At 31.1% G+C, this 17,289-nt stretch overlaps 1 protein-coding gene across 2 annotated transcripts in view; it reads right to left on the bottom strand.

The window, feature by feature from the left end:
• Nucleotides 1-3,558: 3,558 nt before the first annotated feature.
• Nucleotides 3,559-17,289, bottom strand: part of LOC138700896 (sodium-independent sulfate anion transporter-like) — a 50,330-nt gene continuing 36,599 nt past the window's right edge. Inside the window, exons 8-12 of one of the 2 annotated variants that reach the window (XM_069827305.1) lie at nucleotides 12,284-12,424; nucleotides 6,165-6,310; nucleotides 5,651-5,824; nucleotides 4,789-4,942; nucleotides 3,559-4,106 (exon numbers count right to left, since the gene is read on the bottom strand). In XM_069827305.1, the coding sequence (XP_069683406.1) occupies nucleotides 3,898-4,106; nucleotides 4,789-4,942; nucleotides 5,651-5,824; nucleotides 6,165-6,310; nucleotides 12,284-12,424 (824 nt within the window). In that variant the 3' untranslated portion in view covers nucleotides 3,559-3,897. The remainder of the gene's footprint in view (nucleotides 4,107-4,788; nucleotides 4,943-5,650; nucleotides 5,825-6,164; nucleotides 6,311-12,283; nucleotides 12,425-17,289) is intronic. The other variant, XM_069827314.1, reaches the window with a different exon arrangement.

Raw genomic sequence — 17,289 nt, forward strand, 5'->3', positions numbered from 1 at the left:
ATTACCAATATTCTATCAGATCTTAAAATATTTCACTTAAACATTCGTAGCATCAACAAAAATTTTTCCGAACTCTGTGTTTTACTTAATAATTTTTCCTTTTACTTTGATATTATAGTTCTAACTGAAACCTGGCTTGATCATGACTCTGTCTATTTTATTAATGGTTATAAAAAATTTGTTAAAAGTAATAAGTATAATAAATGTGATGGTATAGTTGTATATTTTAAGGAAAACATCGTAGTGTCCAAGTGATATTGACATTTTCCATTGCAATGCTATACATTTTCAATTAACACTTATTAATGATACTCTTGTTAACCTAACTGCAATTTACAGATCTCCAAAACTATGCAAGAATGAATTTCTGAAAACTTTTGAAAGCTTCTTGTCAATATACAAAGATTTAAAAAACCATGTTATTCTGGGTGACATAAACATTCAAATTTTAGAAAATAGATTAGATAATTTTGGGAAACGTATTTAAGTATCATGCATAAATATGGATACCAGTACATGAAATACTTAAATTCCATTACTCGTCCATCATCCAATTCATGTCTTGACCATATTTTCCTAAAAATTGGAAATAACTTAAATTTTATATCTGGAGTTTACGCAAGTGCAATAACAGATCATTATATGACTTTTGCATTGTTGTCAATCAGTAATAAAAGTATTAGCAGAGAAGCTACTGAACCTTCGGACAATTATAAGCTAATTATAAACCATTAAAGCCTAATATCTCATATTAATAATATGAATTGGGAATCTATATTCTACAATGAAGACGCAGATACATGTTTCGGTAATTTTTATAAAATACTCTGTAACCTAATTTGTAAATATTCTAATCATGTCCCTCTCAAATTCTCAAGTAAGTACAAAAAAATTAAACCTTGGATTACCACAGGTATTGTTAAATCAATACGATCTAGGGATAAGTTAGCTAAGCAATTTAAACGTGACCCACAAAACATTGTTTTATTAAATTATTACAGAAAATATAGAAATATTCTCATTAATGTAATAAGAAATCAGAGAATCAAATATTATTCTAAAAAATTTAACAGAAATAAAAATAATCCAAAGCAATTTTGGTAGACCATAAACGAAGCTACTGACACCAAATGTAATAAAAATAGTATATTAAAGACAATTATAAGTCGAAATGGAATAAAAATTGAAAATAAGGAAACTATCGCAAACGAATTTAACGATCATTTTACTAATGTAAGTCATGATATCGTATCCCATATAAAAAAGAAAATATCTAATACTCATCACTATAAGCTTACTTATAATAAAAGTATATCATCTATGTTTATGTTTCCTGTAAACGAATGTGAAATCATTAATATTGTAAACAATTTAAAAAATAATGTGGGTCCTGATATTGATGGTATTACAACAAATACCCTGAAACTTATTATCGAAGCTATTTCTAAACCACTTGCCTTTATATTTAATTTATGCATATCTCAAGGTGTATTTCCCTCACCCCTAAAACATGCTGTGGTGATACCAATTCACAAATCTGGTGACAAAAATAATCTTAATAATTACAGACCCATTTCACTATTACCCAGTCTCTCTAAAGTATTTGAAAAATGTATAAAAGCACAGTTAATACAATTTTTAGAAAAAAAAATAAACTATTAAATGATAATCAATTTAGTTTCAGAAAAAATTTGTGCACTGATGATGCTATTATGGCAGTTACTTAAAAAATAATTCAACAATTAGATGCAGGAAATAAATGTCTAGGAATTTTTCTAGACTTACAAAAAGCTTTCGATACAGTCAATCACAATATACTTTTGAATAAAATGGATAGATTGGGAATTAATGGAATGGCTTTAAAATTATTTAAATCTTACTTAAGTAACAGAACTCAAGCAACTAAAATAAATGATCACCTTAGTGAATCACGTAACATTGATATAGGTGTACCTCAGGGGACGATTTTAGGTCCTGTTTTGTTTTTAATATATATCAACGATTTACTTAAAATTGACATTGAAAAATATTCTGGTACTCTGTATTCTTATGCTGATGATACTGTGGTTATATTTAGCGGTTCGAGTTGGAATGAAACTTATCAAAATTCTAACAGTGGTATTAACATTATTAAAGAATGGCTGGATGCTCACTTACTTTCTTTGAACGTTTCTAAAACAAAATTAATATCATTTTCATTAACACCACATGGCCTTGAGCAACTAAAAATAAATAATAATAGAAGTATAACAATACATGATTGTAACCTACCTACTTGCTCATGTAACGCTTTGAGTATATCCTCAAGTTAAATATTTAGGCATATTATTGACTAACATTTAAAATGGGACAAGCATATTTCTTTCCTGTGTAACAGATTGCGTAAAACAATCCACAAATTTTCCATTCTACGCTCTTATTTACCTGTTTATGTTCAGCGTACTGTGTACTTAGCTCTGTTTCAATCAATAATTCAGTATGGTATATTAGGCTGGGAAGGAATGGCAAAATCGACTCTCCATCCTTTAAATTTGCTCCAAAAAATAATTATCAAAATTTGTCTATATAAACCTTTTGATTACCCAACAAAATTAATTTTTCAGGAATTTGGTGTATCAAATCTAGAACAAATTTATAAACAAACATTGCTGATTTACTTCCATAAAAATCACAATAAATTTAAATTTGATCCTCATGAATACTATACGAGACAAAACTATAGTTTCTTTCTAAATACTCCCAAATGCCACACAACTGCTGGATTAAAACACAGCAGGAATTTTGGACCAAAAATATATAATGCATTAATTAGAGCTTACCCTGAGCTAAGTACACTTAACACACATATATTTAAAGAAACAAATCAGATTAATTATTTAATTGTTTACGCTAATTGAGTTAAAAATTGATACTCTAATATCCATGTACTTTTGTATTTTCTATTTGTATATAGACCCTATTATTACATGTTGTATGTATTTTACCACTTATTAATGTTATTGTGCTCAATGAACTCTCTTAATTTTGTGATAAACTTTGTATAACTGATCTGAATTGCGCCCGAGCATGACCTTCTGCTCTTTTGGGCTGCAATGCCTAATGTAGCTCAAGTGTAAAGTATTAAATATATATATATATATATATATATATATAGACTACAGTATATTCTTTTCTTCTATAAATATGTTCCCATACTTTTCATATAAGTTTAAGGAAGAACCAGAATCATCAATGTAGTATAGATAGTATTAAATTAACAATTCAAGAAATATTATTCTTATTTAGATAGTTGAAAGCCAATTTAAAATAATATTTCTGACAAAAATCGTGAGAAATATTACCTTAGATTAGGCCTACTTGCATATGTCGTATTTCATCTATAATCCTTACATTGTCACTTCCAAGAACAATAAGTTGATGAAATTATGATGACAGTAATGTAACAACTGGAATGGTATGGTGGGAAAAACTGGAATAAATGAAGGAACAATGTCATGCAAACAATAAAGTGATAATGATGAGGAAGGGAAGGACGTGGAAGAAAATTTAAATAAGTAGGCCTACAGGTATTTATAAGCTTATATAAATAATTTATTCTTTAATCTCCTCGACTTTTACAGATGTTGTATCATGTAATCATGTAGTTGTTAATCACATTGATTTTTCATCTATGTACGGTACACAGATTCATTAATAGGCCCTACATCTTCTTTTCATTGTCAGAACTAACTTCCTTAAAGGATACCGTAATTAATGTGTATTCTTACAAGATGTTTTAACAAGAAGACATTTCTTCTTTTCATACCTAGTAACAAAATTAAAAGGGGTAGGTACCTACTCTGAGATGAATTCAAGAGTATAATGTGAGTATTACTGTACAAACAAGCTAATTCTTATTCATAGTGCATCTTTTTCTTCATGTATATGAGAAGTTTCACATTTTCTTTCTTCTGTACATTTACTGTATGCTGAACAGTTTTGTTGCAGTAAATTCTGATTTGGCTCACTATCAGGTTTGCATGATTTGTCAATCGTAACAGTAAGCTGTTCACATCCTTTTCCCATAAGTGGCATTGTTTCTGATTTTGCGAGATCCAGTCTTATACCTGGGAAAAAATCAATCATGTAATAAAGTACAAATGATGAATACTGCAAATTATAAAATATAGTGATTATACTTGAGGATGTTACATTTCTTACTTATTTTATAACAGTGACCATGCTTAACTGTTTGTGGGTAGTTACATTGTGGCATTACGGTATATTCATAGTAGAGTAAAATGCACTTCAAACTAAATTCAGTATACTACTGATATCAAACTTTGATTTTCACAGTTACTAAATCTATGATAGTAATATCACTGCTGAAATGCAGAAAAATTTCAAAGCATAACTTTTTTTTTTTTATATTTTCAATTTTCAGGAGCATTTGGGACTTCTTCCTAAAAATCAATCAATAAAGGTACACTACCTAAAATATCATATTATAATTCTGCAGTGCTTGGGAAAAGTGACATAAGTCAGTTTTCACAAACCTTTTTTGATAATTTATTGACAACTTACACTGGTTTATGTCGATTTGATTTTTTCTGTATGAATTATTGTAATGGGAGGAATACCTATGTATTTTTTTTTCCAAGCGAACAGATGTTCCGTAAGTTGTCAATAAATTATCAAAAAAGGTTTGTGGAAACTGACTTGTGTCACTTTTCCCGAGCACTACAGAATTACAGTAATAATCAAAATACTTGGCTACATTCACAATAACCATTAAGAGTATTTTCTTACCTGAGAGAACTTCCATAATTTCTTCTTCGCTATCACAGCAGGGTATCATTGTCACATTAGCATTGTAGAGTAAATATTTAATTTCTGGCTTAACATTAAGAAGAATCAATGGCTGATCTCTCATTTGGAATGTTTTGTGAACTACCTTCATTGCCTGTAAAGGATTAACTGACATATAATATCATAACAATAAATCTAATATAATTTAATCAATTGAGTTACTATTAAGTATTGAGAAATTATCAATTAAGTATTTTACTCCTTTTTTATCAGGTAAAATCATTTACTTCTTAATTCATAAGGGTGATGTGTAGATACATATTCTTGTATCATGTTATTTACTCTAGCTTTGTAATTCCAAATGCTCCTTTTTTTCTTAATGTTCATTGTAATTTTGCTCAGTGAGTCGCTATTGTTGAATTTCACTTTTAAATATCGTCTCCTGCAAGGCAGAGTACCGGTACGGTATCGTAAGTACCATTTTGCTAACTTTACAGGAGAGGCAGTTACTATACTTATCCAACATGGTGGTGAATACGATAGTCAAAGTTTAAACCAACTTATTAGAGGGAAACAATTTTTGGGGCTTTTGGAACTTTTACAGTGTACAGTGCTGTGCAATTTATTCTAAGCATTATAACTCATTTTTGATAAAAGGGCGCTTACGATGCTTTGCCTTGCAAGGGATGATATATAAATTGTGTTATCCTGTTAAAATACATTCCTGCACTTCTCAACATAGACCTGTATCTTAATAAAAATAATAAATAATAATAATAATAATAATAATAATAATAAAAGTTACAATTACAATTTTAAATCAATATAGGCCACTGTCTAATAAAATAATATTTTTTTTTACCAAAGCTGTAGTATAGTCGAATCCTTTAAAGAACATGCAATTGATAACAACTGGTAGAGAACCTCTGCCCTGGTTCATTCCTGTCTTGTAAAGTACAGTGCAGAAGAAGTTAACTGCAGGATACATGAGTCCAATGTCCGGTGTTATCATCACATACTCTCCTCCTTCGGGAGTCTGCGAAAATTAACGTTGAAGTACAAGAAATACATTAATATAGTTCACAATTCAATAGACAAACTTAGGAATATTAGTACAAGCAGTATTAATATTGTTATTATTATTATTATTATTATTATTATTATTATTATTATTATTATTATTATTATTATTATTATTATTATTATTGTTGCTGTTCTTGTTGTTAGCTGCTGCTGCTACTACAACTATTTTATTTTTTCTGTTACTGGCATATATTATTTGTATAAGATAGAAAGTGATTGTATGTAACAAGAGAAATGTTAATTGAAAATAAAATGGAATATGCAAAGTTAATATAATTCAATGTATTTCTAACCTTGCAGGGAACGATGCTGATTGTTGGACGAGCCCATGCATATAGGAGGAAGAATGTATTTGTAAGAACTCCCATCAATAGACCAATCTCCACACCAAGCATCAAACATGACACAAATGTCACCACCACAAGAAGAAGATCACGTTCTGTAGAAATATAAAATATGTAGAAATATAAATTCTTGCAACATAGGCCTACTAATCACACATTAATATCATTTTCATTAAAATTCTGTATTGCAGGCCTATCTTTTAAGTTATTTATATATATTTAGTTCATACAAATAGATTCTTAGAATGAATTTAACATAAATTTCATTCAACTTAGTTTCATTATGAAGTAAGATGGAACCAAGTTATATTTATATGTCCTATTTCATTATCATTAATGTTATTTAATTTGGAGCAATATATATTTTATTGTAATTCTAGAAGCAACAGAATGAAACTAATCTGTTAAATTAAAAAAGAAAATACTTGACTCATCATTACCTGGTAAGCAATACCTATTTGAAATCCTTTACTTAATTCAAGTTTCAGCAACACTACCAAGACTGCAAACCCAGTATCATACTTATACGGGTAACATTAACTTTCCGATCTTTTTCTATGGAATAATCAAAACATTACGAAAATCAATTTGAGAGGTATAACAAAAATCAATTCTGTTCCCTTTGAATCAACTTAACAAGAGAATAATTAAAATTTGCTTAAATAAGCATTTAAATTATCCAATAAATCTCATATAGCCCTATAAAGATTTCAAAGTTTTAGACATAAAAAATAATTACGAATATATTTTAGTAGTAGTGCCGGTAGTTTATTCACAATTATTATTATTAGCATATTACCACAAAAATAAAACTAAGTACTGGTACTCTTCAAATTATCATACTTATTCTACAAAAAGATATGCTATTTCTCTCTCACTAATTGAACCAAAGTGTAATATCGAATCTGGTCTGAAGCATAGTTCTAAATTTGGCCCAAGACTATGTATTTCTTTTATTAGTAATTGTCCACACTTGGCATTAATGAATGATTCTGGGTATAAAAAGGAGGTGTACAAATTATTATTTTTGCAAATATTTATCTAACAGAAAAATGGACTCTTAAGAATATTTCCTGCATGTGACATGTGCACAATGACCGGCTATAATGCTGGTAAGTTCTATATACTGCACACTGTAGTAGGCCTACATTTCCCTCTGACTGTCACAACTTTACTGTTAATATTTTATAACGCGCAATAGATGTAAAAAAAATGCATATTCATGTCGCACAAAATCAAAGAAATTCACAGCTGCAGGGCATGCATTTACTTCTGTCTTTCCTACCAATTTTAGGAATTGACCACAATAAGGCATCAATATTGCTAAATGTTTTTTTCTCTTACATTGGTAATAATAAATCCAGTGTGGCCATAGTTTGACAAAGAAGTGAGGACATTTTCTTTTGGCGATGAATCTTCCATATAGCAAATTACTACAGTCAACTGAGCAATATGAGCCTCATCAAGAGCCGAATCAACCATAACAAAGTAGTATTTAGACTTATCATTCTGTTAATTATCTCATTTTGTACACACTCCGCGGTCAGGATTATAATTTAACTGTAGTGTGTGTCTATAGGTCCCCAGATGGCTGTATAAAAACCTTTTTAGAAAAGTTTGAACTTCTTTTAAATCACCTAAAAAGCAAAAAGAAACAATTAATTTTGTGCGGTGACTTCAACATAGATTTTTTAAATAGTGATGCTACCATAACAGAATTCAGATCGCTAATTCGATCATATAATCTGATAGAAACAATAGACACTCCAACTAGAATAGCCTCTAATTCTAAAACATGCCTAGACCAAATAATTATTGACCATGATTCTTATCCATTCTCAGTAGGAAATATTGATATGGGTATCGCAGACCACAATGCTATATTCTTAAATATTTATGCATTTGAAAACCCTAAACCAAATAGCATTAAGCCAATTAGGTATAAAAGATCTTTTAATGATGAAAACGTTGAATATTTTAAACGTTTGCTAAGCAAAGAAAATTGGATTGAAGTAACCAACTTAACAGATGTGGATGCGAAAACAAACGAATTTATAAACTCAATAACTCATTATTTTGATGTTGCTTTTCCACTAAAAAAATGTACACTTACAAATAAGCAGTTCAACAATTCAAAAAATTGGATAACGAAGGGGATTGTAACTTCTTGTAGGAGGAAAAAGGAGTTATATAAATTGTGCCAAATTACAAATAGCCTAGATCTTAAATTACATTAAAAACGATATACCAGCATATTAAAGAAAGTTATACATGCAGCTAAACTGAAATTCAATGGAAAATTCATTATGAAAGCACAGAACAGAGGTAAAGCTATATGGGAAGTTGTAAAGAAAGAAACTTGTAAAAATACAAAAGTCTCAAATCAAGACTTTTCAATAATACATAATGGTCAAACAATTCAAAATTCCTTCGAAATAGCTGAAATTTTTAATAAATTTTTTGCAAACGTAGCAGACAATCCTAATAACCAGGTAACAGGTAGTCAGGAAACAACCTTACATGGAACAGGAAATGTAAACACCATATTTCTATCTCCCGTGACTGCAGATGAAATTCTCGATATAATAAAAAAACTAAAAAAATAATCTTTCCTGTGGACCTGATGACATTCCGGATGGTATTGTAAAGAAATGTGCCGTACTACTAGTAGCTCCACTAGTAAACATCTGCAATTCATCTTTAATTAGTGGTAAATTTCCCGAACAATTCAAACTCGCAAAAGTATGTCCTATATTTAAGAAGGGAGATAAACAAAATATTAACAACTATAGGCCGATATCTCTATTATCTACATTCTCCAAAATCCTTGAAAAAGTTATGTATAATAGATTAGTTCGGTTTTTAGATTGCAATGGTGCACTATCTAATGCTCAATTTGGATTTCAAAAAGGCAAAGGAATTAATAACGCCATATTCACTTTCACGGAATTTATTCTAAATTCAAAAGACAACAAGAATCAAACAGTTGGGCTATTCCTGGACCTGAGCAAAGCATTTGACACAGTTGACCACATGATACTGATCCAGAAACTACAATGGTTTGGCATAAGGGGGTTAGCTAAAAGTTGGTTTGTTTCTTACCTAAGTGCAAGGCAACAATTTGTTGAAATAGGCTCAATGAAATCATATCCCACTATCATGAAAAGCGGGGTGCCCCAGGGTTCCATACTTGGCCCAATTCTATTTCTCCTGGATATAAACGACCTTCCCTCAAGGATAACACAAGCTAAAACCGTTCTCTTTGCAGATGACACCAATATTGTTTTCAATGCTCTTGATAAAAATAATTTACAGGAGAAAATAAATGAAACCTCAAGACAACTAGAACAGTGGTTAGCTAGCAATAGACTAAAACTGAATGTCAGTAAAACCGTTTGTATGTATTTCAGTCAGAAACAACTACATGACTCCATTGAAATACTACTTAATAATACTGGAATAAAGGACGTCGATTGTACAAAATTTTTAGGGATATGGATTGATTCCAACCTCACGTGGGAAAGTCATATTCAATTCTTAACTGATAAACTAAGTCGTTTGTGTTATGCTTTCCGTGTCCTAACCAATATAACTCCCAAGGAACTACTTCGAGCGGTTTACTTTGGCTATGTTCACTCTGTATTATCATATGGGATAATTATCTGGGGGTCGTCATCAAAACTTGCACAAGTGTTTAGACTGCAAAAGAGAATATTGAAAATTATAAAGAAAGTACCTATTCGCTCGGATAGTAAAAAAATATTCAAAGAGTTTGATATTTTGCCCCTACCTTGTATTTACATTCTTGAAACAGTCTGTTTCATCCACCAAAATTATGATAGTTTTAAAATAAACTCTGATTATCACAACTACAGCACAAGAACATGCAATAATTTACATTTTAATCATCATAGGTTATCCAAAAGTCTCAATAGCTTATCACATACAGGGATAAGACTTTACAACAAACTCCCTGTTGAAACTAAAGCCCTTAACTATGCTAGATTTAAAAAGTCAGTGAAACATATTTTACTTTTCCACATGCCTTTTACTGTCAATGAGTATCTTAGTTTAGCACTCCAAATTTAGCTTACAGTAGTTAGTATCTCCTTTTGTGTTTACTGCTCTTCTTTTCTGTCTGATTCATGTCTGGGGTGAGACTGCCCAAGAAGATAAGGAAACCAAGAACCTTGTACAAGTAATGGTCTGAAGAAAACTGTGGAGAATTGACTTCATTACTGAATGTGTTGATTGTATATTATTTGTATATTATTGTAGACATCTTGTATGTCGGAAAAACATGTATGTAACCGCATATTTATTATGTATTCACTCTGACGATGCCATGAAATCATTGTATTTCCTAAGGCTAATAAATATCTATCTATCTATCTATTAAGTTCACAATTTCTTTATATACGGAGGATGAGAGATTATTGGTATGCCCGCTTTCTTTGTTTTCCTCGTAAACCGTTCAACTGTTGGCAGAATTTTTAATTTAAATTACACACTCATCAATTTGTTACCTTAGGTATTTCATGCAGGAAGAACGTTATTATAAGCACGAGACAAGAAATCATCTACAATAGGAAATTAATCAGTGAGAAAATTAGAGTTAATGTTTTCTTTCTTATGGAAGAGTTGTGGGAGCTCCTGTCTGTGAAGGCATTTCTTAAATCTAGCCCTGATCCTTATATGAAGCATGTCTACCATTACTAGTTTTACTAGTTATCATATTCTACAGGACATATATACGAAGTTTATATGTTCGTCTAATAAACAAAATTTGTGTACTGGCACCAACCCAAAAGAGGTACCATTTTTTATAAGTCTGTCCAAATATTAGCCTTTGCAGATGATATTGACATAATAGCAAGGTCAGAAAGAGATCTAATAAAAACCTTCAGAAATCTAAGAGATGCAGCTGAAAATATGGGATTAAAAATTAATGGAAACAAAACAAAATACATGGTAGTCAATAACAAAAATAATAATAAAACTTCTAAGTACATTGAGATTGATGATGCCAAATTTGAGACAGTCCAGAGCTTTGTATATCTTGGATCACTAGTTAATAGTAACAATGATATCTCAGAGGAAATAAGTAGAAGAATACAAAGCGCCAATAGGTGTTATTATGGGCTGCAAAAACAAGTTAAATCAAGATTGCTATCTCGTGGCACAAAATGTAGACTATATAAGACCCTAATAAAACCAGTGTTGACCTATGCATCAGAGACATGGCCTCTTTGTGAAAGGGATAAATTTAGATTGGCCGCATTCGAAAGGAAGATATTGCGAAGGATTTTTGGACCTGTAAGGGATGGTGAAACTTCGAGAATAAGATATAACAACGAATTATACCAGCGTTATGAGTCTCCCGATATAATAACATCCATTAAGATTGCTCGTCTGAGATGGGCAGGGCATGTTAAGAGAATGGATGAATGTGAAATACCTAGGAAGGTTATGGAATATGGAATTGCTGGAGGAAGAAGAGTTGGAAGGCCAAAGCTACGATGGATGGACTGAGTTATGGACGACATTAAGAGGCTTGGAGTGAAGAACTGGTGGACGGTGGCTAAAGATCGAGACCGATGGAAAAGAATTCTTAAGGAAGCCGAGGCCCGATCCGGGCTGTAGCGCTATGGATGATGATGATGATGATGATGGCACCAACCCAAAGCGTATTCAGACTGAAAATGACAACATACTGGTATGCAATCACTCATACATCCAGCTTTTGCTGTTTCCTCCCTAAACAGAGACAAATGTGATATATAGAAATCTACAAAAACCAGACTATTCATTGGCCCGTAGTTGTCACGTGTTTCAGTTAGTGTTTATTTTTTTTCTATTTTAACATCGTACACCTTTCAGTAGTTAGGAAAGTCAATCAGCGTGGAAAATGAGTAAACTTTTGTAAAAAAAATCTTATCAGATCTTGTAATTTTTACATTACAATTATTTACTCGCCTTCTGCACTAATATCTTGATTTGTAACGTAAATCTGAGCATAGGTGTACATAATTTTTATCTAAATCAGCTATACTATTTTTTTAACTTACTGTTAGATCTCCATAAAGGCAACAGGATTTCCCAATCTACCATGAAAACAACTGCAGAGATGAGTACAGCTGCTAACGTTGCACGTGGAATGTAGTAGAAATATGGAGTTAGTAAACTGAGTGCCAGTACTATCAGTGTTCCTAAAATAAAAGAAGAAATCAATATTATACAAAGTACGATAATTCTGATACCAGATATGAAAAAATGTGTATTGCTATGCAGTTTCTTCAGTGTGTTTATTAAGCTAACTTCGTTTCAGTGGACTCAAATGAAATAAAAACTGCAATAAAATTAATTACTGATGCTCAGGGGCATATGCAAGGGGAGGGGGGGGTTTACCGGGATTGAACCCCCTCTTTAAAAAGAAATACATATATTTCATTGTTTCCATGGATTTTCCTGTTATGTAAAACTCTTACCTATCACATACTTACAAAGAACTGTTGACTATATATATATATATATATAATTATTGTGTACTAAGTGTAATAATGATGGGCAGGGCATGTAGAACATATGGGCGAATCCAGACATGCATATAGAATGTTAGTTGGGAGGCTGAAGAGAAAAAGATCCTTGGGGAGACCGAGACATAGATGGGAGGATAATATTAAAATGGATTTCAGGGAAGTGAGATATGATGATATAGACTAGATTAATCTTGCACAGGATAGGGTCCGATGGCTGGCTTATGTGAGGGCAGCAATGAACCTCCAGGCTTCTTAAAAGCCATAAGTAAGTAAGTGTAATAATGACGCAACAATTTTTTATTATTCAAAATGAAACACAAGTTAAAATTTCTTAAAAATTGGATGGCTGTGAAAAAATTACGTTTCAAAGATTTTATAAGGATATTCATGAATAAATTCAAATTGTTATTTTTCACTCTAACAACAATGTATCACTAAGCCTCAAGGCATTTACTCTATTGTATCATGGTACTCTTTGTCGATGGCAACCTGTAGTGGTTACAGGAAGAAATTAAATAAAAAATAAATATAGAATACAGTATAATATTAATAAATATAATGTAACATAATAATAATAATAATAATAATAATAATAATAATAATAATAATAATAATAATAATAATAATATACAAAATTTAAAATACCGATATGTAAATTGATAAAGACAATGACTCCCTCTTGATAAAATTCTGCGTACACCACTGCTGATATAGTATGGAACGAGAGTTATTGTACCTATGTATTCAAATAAAATTGGAAAATTTAAATGATCGGAAATGGAAGATATTGTTAAATTTTGTTGATTCCCGTGTTTTGTTTGATTCTAAAAAGAACCTTTTTAATTTTATTTTGAACTTGGGCTCTTCTGGGAGGCATGGCAAATTTTGTTGTTCATTAAAGTTGAACAAGAGCTTACAAAAAAATAAGAATTTCTGTGGTTTATACAGGAAGGCAAAATATCAAATAGGTTAAAGTATCCAAGTGATGTAGCCATTGGAAACCAACCAATCAGATATTGGTAAATAAAATCATACATTTTTTTTTTTTTGTTTCAATGTTATAATTCTAGTCCTATGTTTCTTTACATAAGAAATGCTAATTTTTATAATAACTTTCCTTTCTTTAAAAAAAAAAAAATTCTTTATCTTGTAAATTTGTAAACATTGTTATAATTACGCCTACTATTACTGTACAGCAGTGGCGTATACTAGTTAAAGGGTTTGGGCTACTGCTGACCCTATTATTACACAAAATATATCTAACAATTACTTTAATTTTAATTACTATGGTAAAACTAATAATACAAAATTATTACATTATGTTATATTATAAACTTTTTCTTTTGTAATTTCCTTGGGCTACCGCCGGTAGCCCCGGTAGCCCGCAAAATACGCCCCTGCTGTACAGATTCTAATGTTGAGTACCTAACAAATAATAATAATAATAATAATAATAATAATAATAATAATAATAATAATAATAATAATTAGAGACGAGAATTCCATGAAATGTATGTTTTTATAGGAAAATAGGACATATCTCAAACTCAGTACTTATACATTTCATTACTTTCCGGTTCCAAATATGTGTACTTTTTCCGTGCATATTTGCATGTTTTGGTCTTTTTGGGGGATAAAAACATGCATAAAGCATATTTAAGCAGTTTTTAGCTTAATCATGCATATAATATACATTATATTCAGTTTTTTCGCGAGTGTTTTGCGAGTTGAAAGTGTAATTATATGATATTTTATATGTGAACCATGTTTTAAACTAGGTTATGTTTATTTGGCTTTTAGGTTTCTCGCGATTTCGCGAGTCACGAATTTTGACTGTCTCTAATAATGGATAACGAAGATTGTAAATGGGACCACGAAACTGTCGTTTGTGCACGAGGGCTTTTAAGTTTACTGAAGAATTTGATTTTATTTTCTGCTAATATTATTCGCTGCAATATTCCCACACTCTAATATTCTGTTTCAAAAAGCAACAGATCTTGCTTTCTGTTGCTTTTTGTAAAACAAAAATCCATAATTTCGAGGAGTACAAGCAAGGACTGAGAAATTATTTTCATAAATTTTGGGAACGCATGGATGATTTTGCTGCTGGAGAGGATAAGAAAATTGTGAATAGGCGATTGTTCAATGAAATCTTGCATGTTATCAGAATTGATATTATTCAAAAGTTTTCTGAAATTTCCAAATTGAAACTTTTGAGTATGCTTGACCATACACAATTTACCACCTTTGAAAATTCGATCCCTGAAGAAATATTGTTAAATCTAAAAGAAAACTATTAAGCTTATTTTGATTTACTGTATTATCAACAGTGTAGTCAGTCTCGTTCTATGCACTTTCGTCTTTCGTGTTTTATGTAAACACGGCCAGGCTTCGGCCGGTATATATCCTTATAACTTATGCTACAAGAAAATTATAAAGAAAATTTGAAAATTCAACTCAAACATTCACCAATAAGCGGCTATTTCCAGGAACGCAACTCCCACATATAACGAAAGCAGACTACTGTATTTTAATCATTTAAAAAATCGCATCCCTATGTCAAAATGTCACGCGACGCCACTCCTTTATGGCCATTTTCGACAACAATTTTTGACTCACTGTTAACATTGATCTCCTGCACTAGTTGCTTCATCTGTGGTGTCATGTTGGTAACACTTGTGAGGTTCAGACCTGTCACCGGACAGTTGACTAAACAACAATTTACTGCTAAACTAGCCATGATACAGCAGTCTGGAATACATAGTAGACAATAGCATTACAATATTATTATTGTTAAATATATTGTCCTCTGTTGCTCAGTAACACAGTCTGCTCTCGCATTTCTTCAACTAACGTTTTTGTTAAAATGTAACATTTGCCATTTAATGGTAACTGATGATCACAGGATGTAAATTTAAAAAAAGGAACAAGAGTAAACAAAACATGGAAGGACTGTAAGAGACATTCAATTCTCTTTTCTCCATCTCATCCTTTGATTAAGAAGTGCCTACAACATACATCTGCAAGGAGAAATTAATCTGTAAGTATTGCATGCACCATTTTCTGACATCTTTGTGATTACATTTGAGGCACTCAGAAGCAAAGTGATACAAGTGACATTTAGTAAGTTTTGAGATAAATGATTTTGAAGTTGAAAAGGAAATTAAAAAATCTGTTACAGAACTATGTTGCTGTAAATTTACAGTTGTGTATGTGGATACCTATATTGTTTAACTTCTAAATAGAAATTATCTATTCTAAATCATTTTAAGTAAAGAGGGTCCTAAAGTCACTTGTATTATTTTTCCACGAAAATATTTTTGTGGAGAAGTAATATAAGTGCAACAGTTTTCAGTATTTGTATATTATTTAAAACAAGAACAAGAATATTGCTTTCAACGTTCAAACATTCCTGTCTTAACAGCATTTGAGCTTTCTGATTATCATATTATAACACAAAATGTGTCTGTATAACCGAAAAAAATCACTCAGTCAATCTTCTTAACGTATCCAGCTGTTTGCTGACAACATAAATTCCACTATAGTCTATTCAGTTTTTGTTTTTCGTGAGAAGTGAGGGGTATTTTGAACGGTGTTCATTATAGATGCCTGTTGCTAGTAGCCAGAGTAGTGAATATATGCTGCAGAGCTGTGTCTTCTGCAATTGGTATTGATTTTAATTTACTTCTTTTGTGGTTTATGGATGGACAGTATTGAAGAATGTGTTCTGGATCTTTATCATGATTATTACACCACAGACAAGTAGGAGTATCAGAAAGGTGAAATCGGTGTAGGTAATTGTGTGACAATGTGACCTGTTCTGAACATATCTGGGAAATTTTTTGTACATTTCCAAGTCATTTGGTTTCATTTGAACGAACTGTAAAATTTTTCCTTTTTCAGAAGAGAACCAATTGATGATCCATAAGTTTATAAAATGAGACTTTACTGAAGCAAAGGCATTGGATAGAGATATCACTTGAAGAGGTCTTGGTTGCAAATATGTTGCCTATTTCGCAACGTTATTGACTTTATCGTTTCCAAGTATACCACAATGACTAGGTATCCATTGAAATGTTATTTCCTTTTGGAGTTTTTTTAGTTTACTTAGTTGTTTCTGAATTGGAATCATTCTATGTGCGTATAGGTTTGGTACATATTTAACTATATTAAATATAGCTTCCTTGTAGTTGGTAAGTATGCAAATAGATTTAAAAAAAAATTAGTAACACACTGAAGAGCAGCATCATTAACTAGCAATTCAGTGTCAAGACGGAGGTGGATGAACATGTTAAGAAGTAACTTTCTTGATAATTTGAAATATAATACCCTGCTCCTGATAGCCCATCATCAGGGTTTAGAGATCCATCTATATAAATTTGAAGATGATCCTTATATGTGCTGCAGAGTAGTTCCATGGCATCTAACTTAAGAATGTATGGAGAATCATTTTTGGAATGATTTCCTGGAATTTGTATGCTATGTTCTGGAATTACCCATTTCCATAGAGGAATTTCACAACTTAAGTTTTAACA

This window comes from Periplaneta americana, chromosome 1, assembly GCF_040183065.1.
Source record: "Periplaneta americana isolate PAMFEO1 chromosome 1, P.americana_PAMFEO1_priV1, whole genome shotgun sequence".
NCBI classification, from domain to species: domain Eukaryota; kingdom Metazoa; phylum Arthropoda; class Insecta; order Blattodea; family Blattidae; genus Periplaneta; species Periplaneta americana.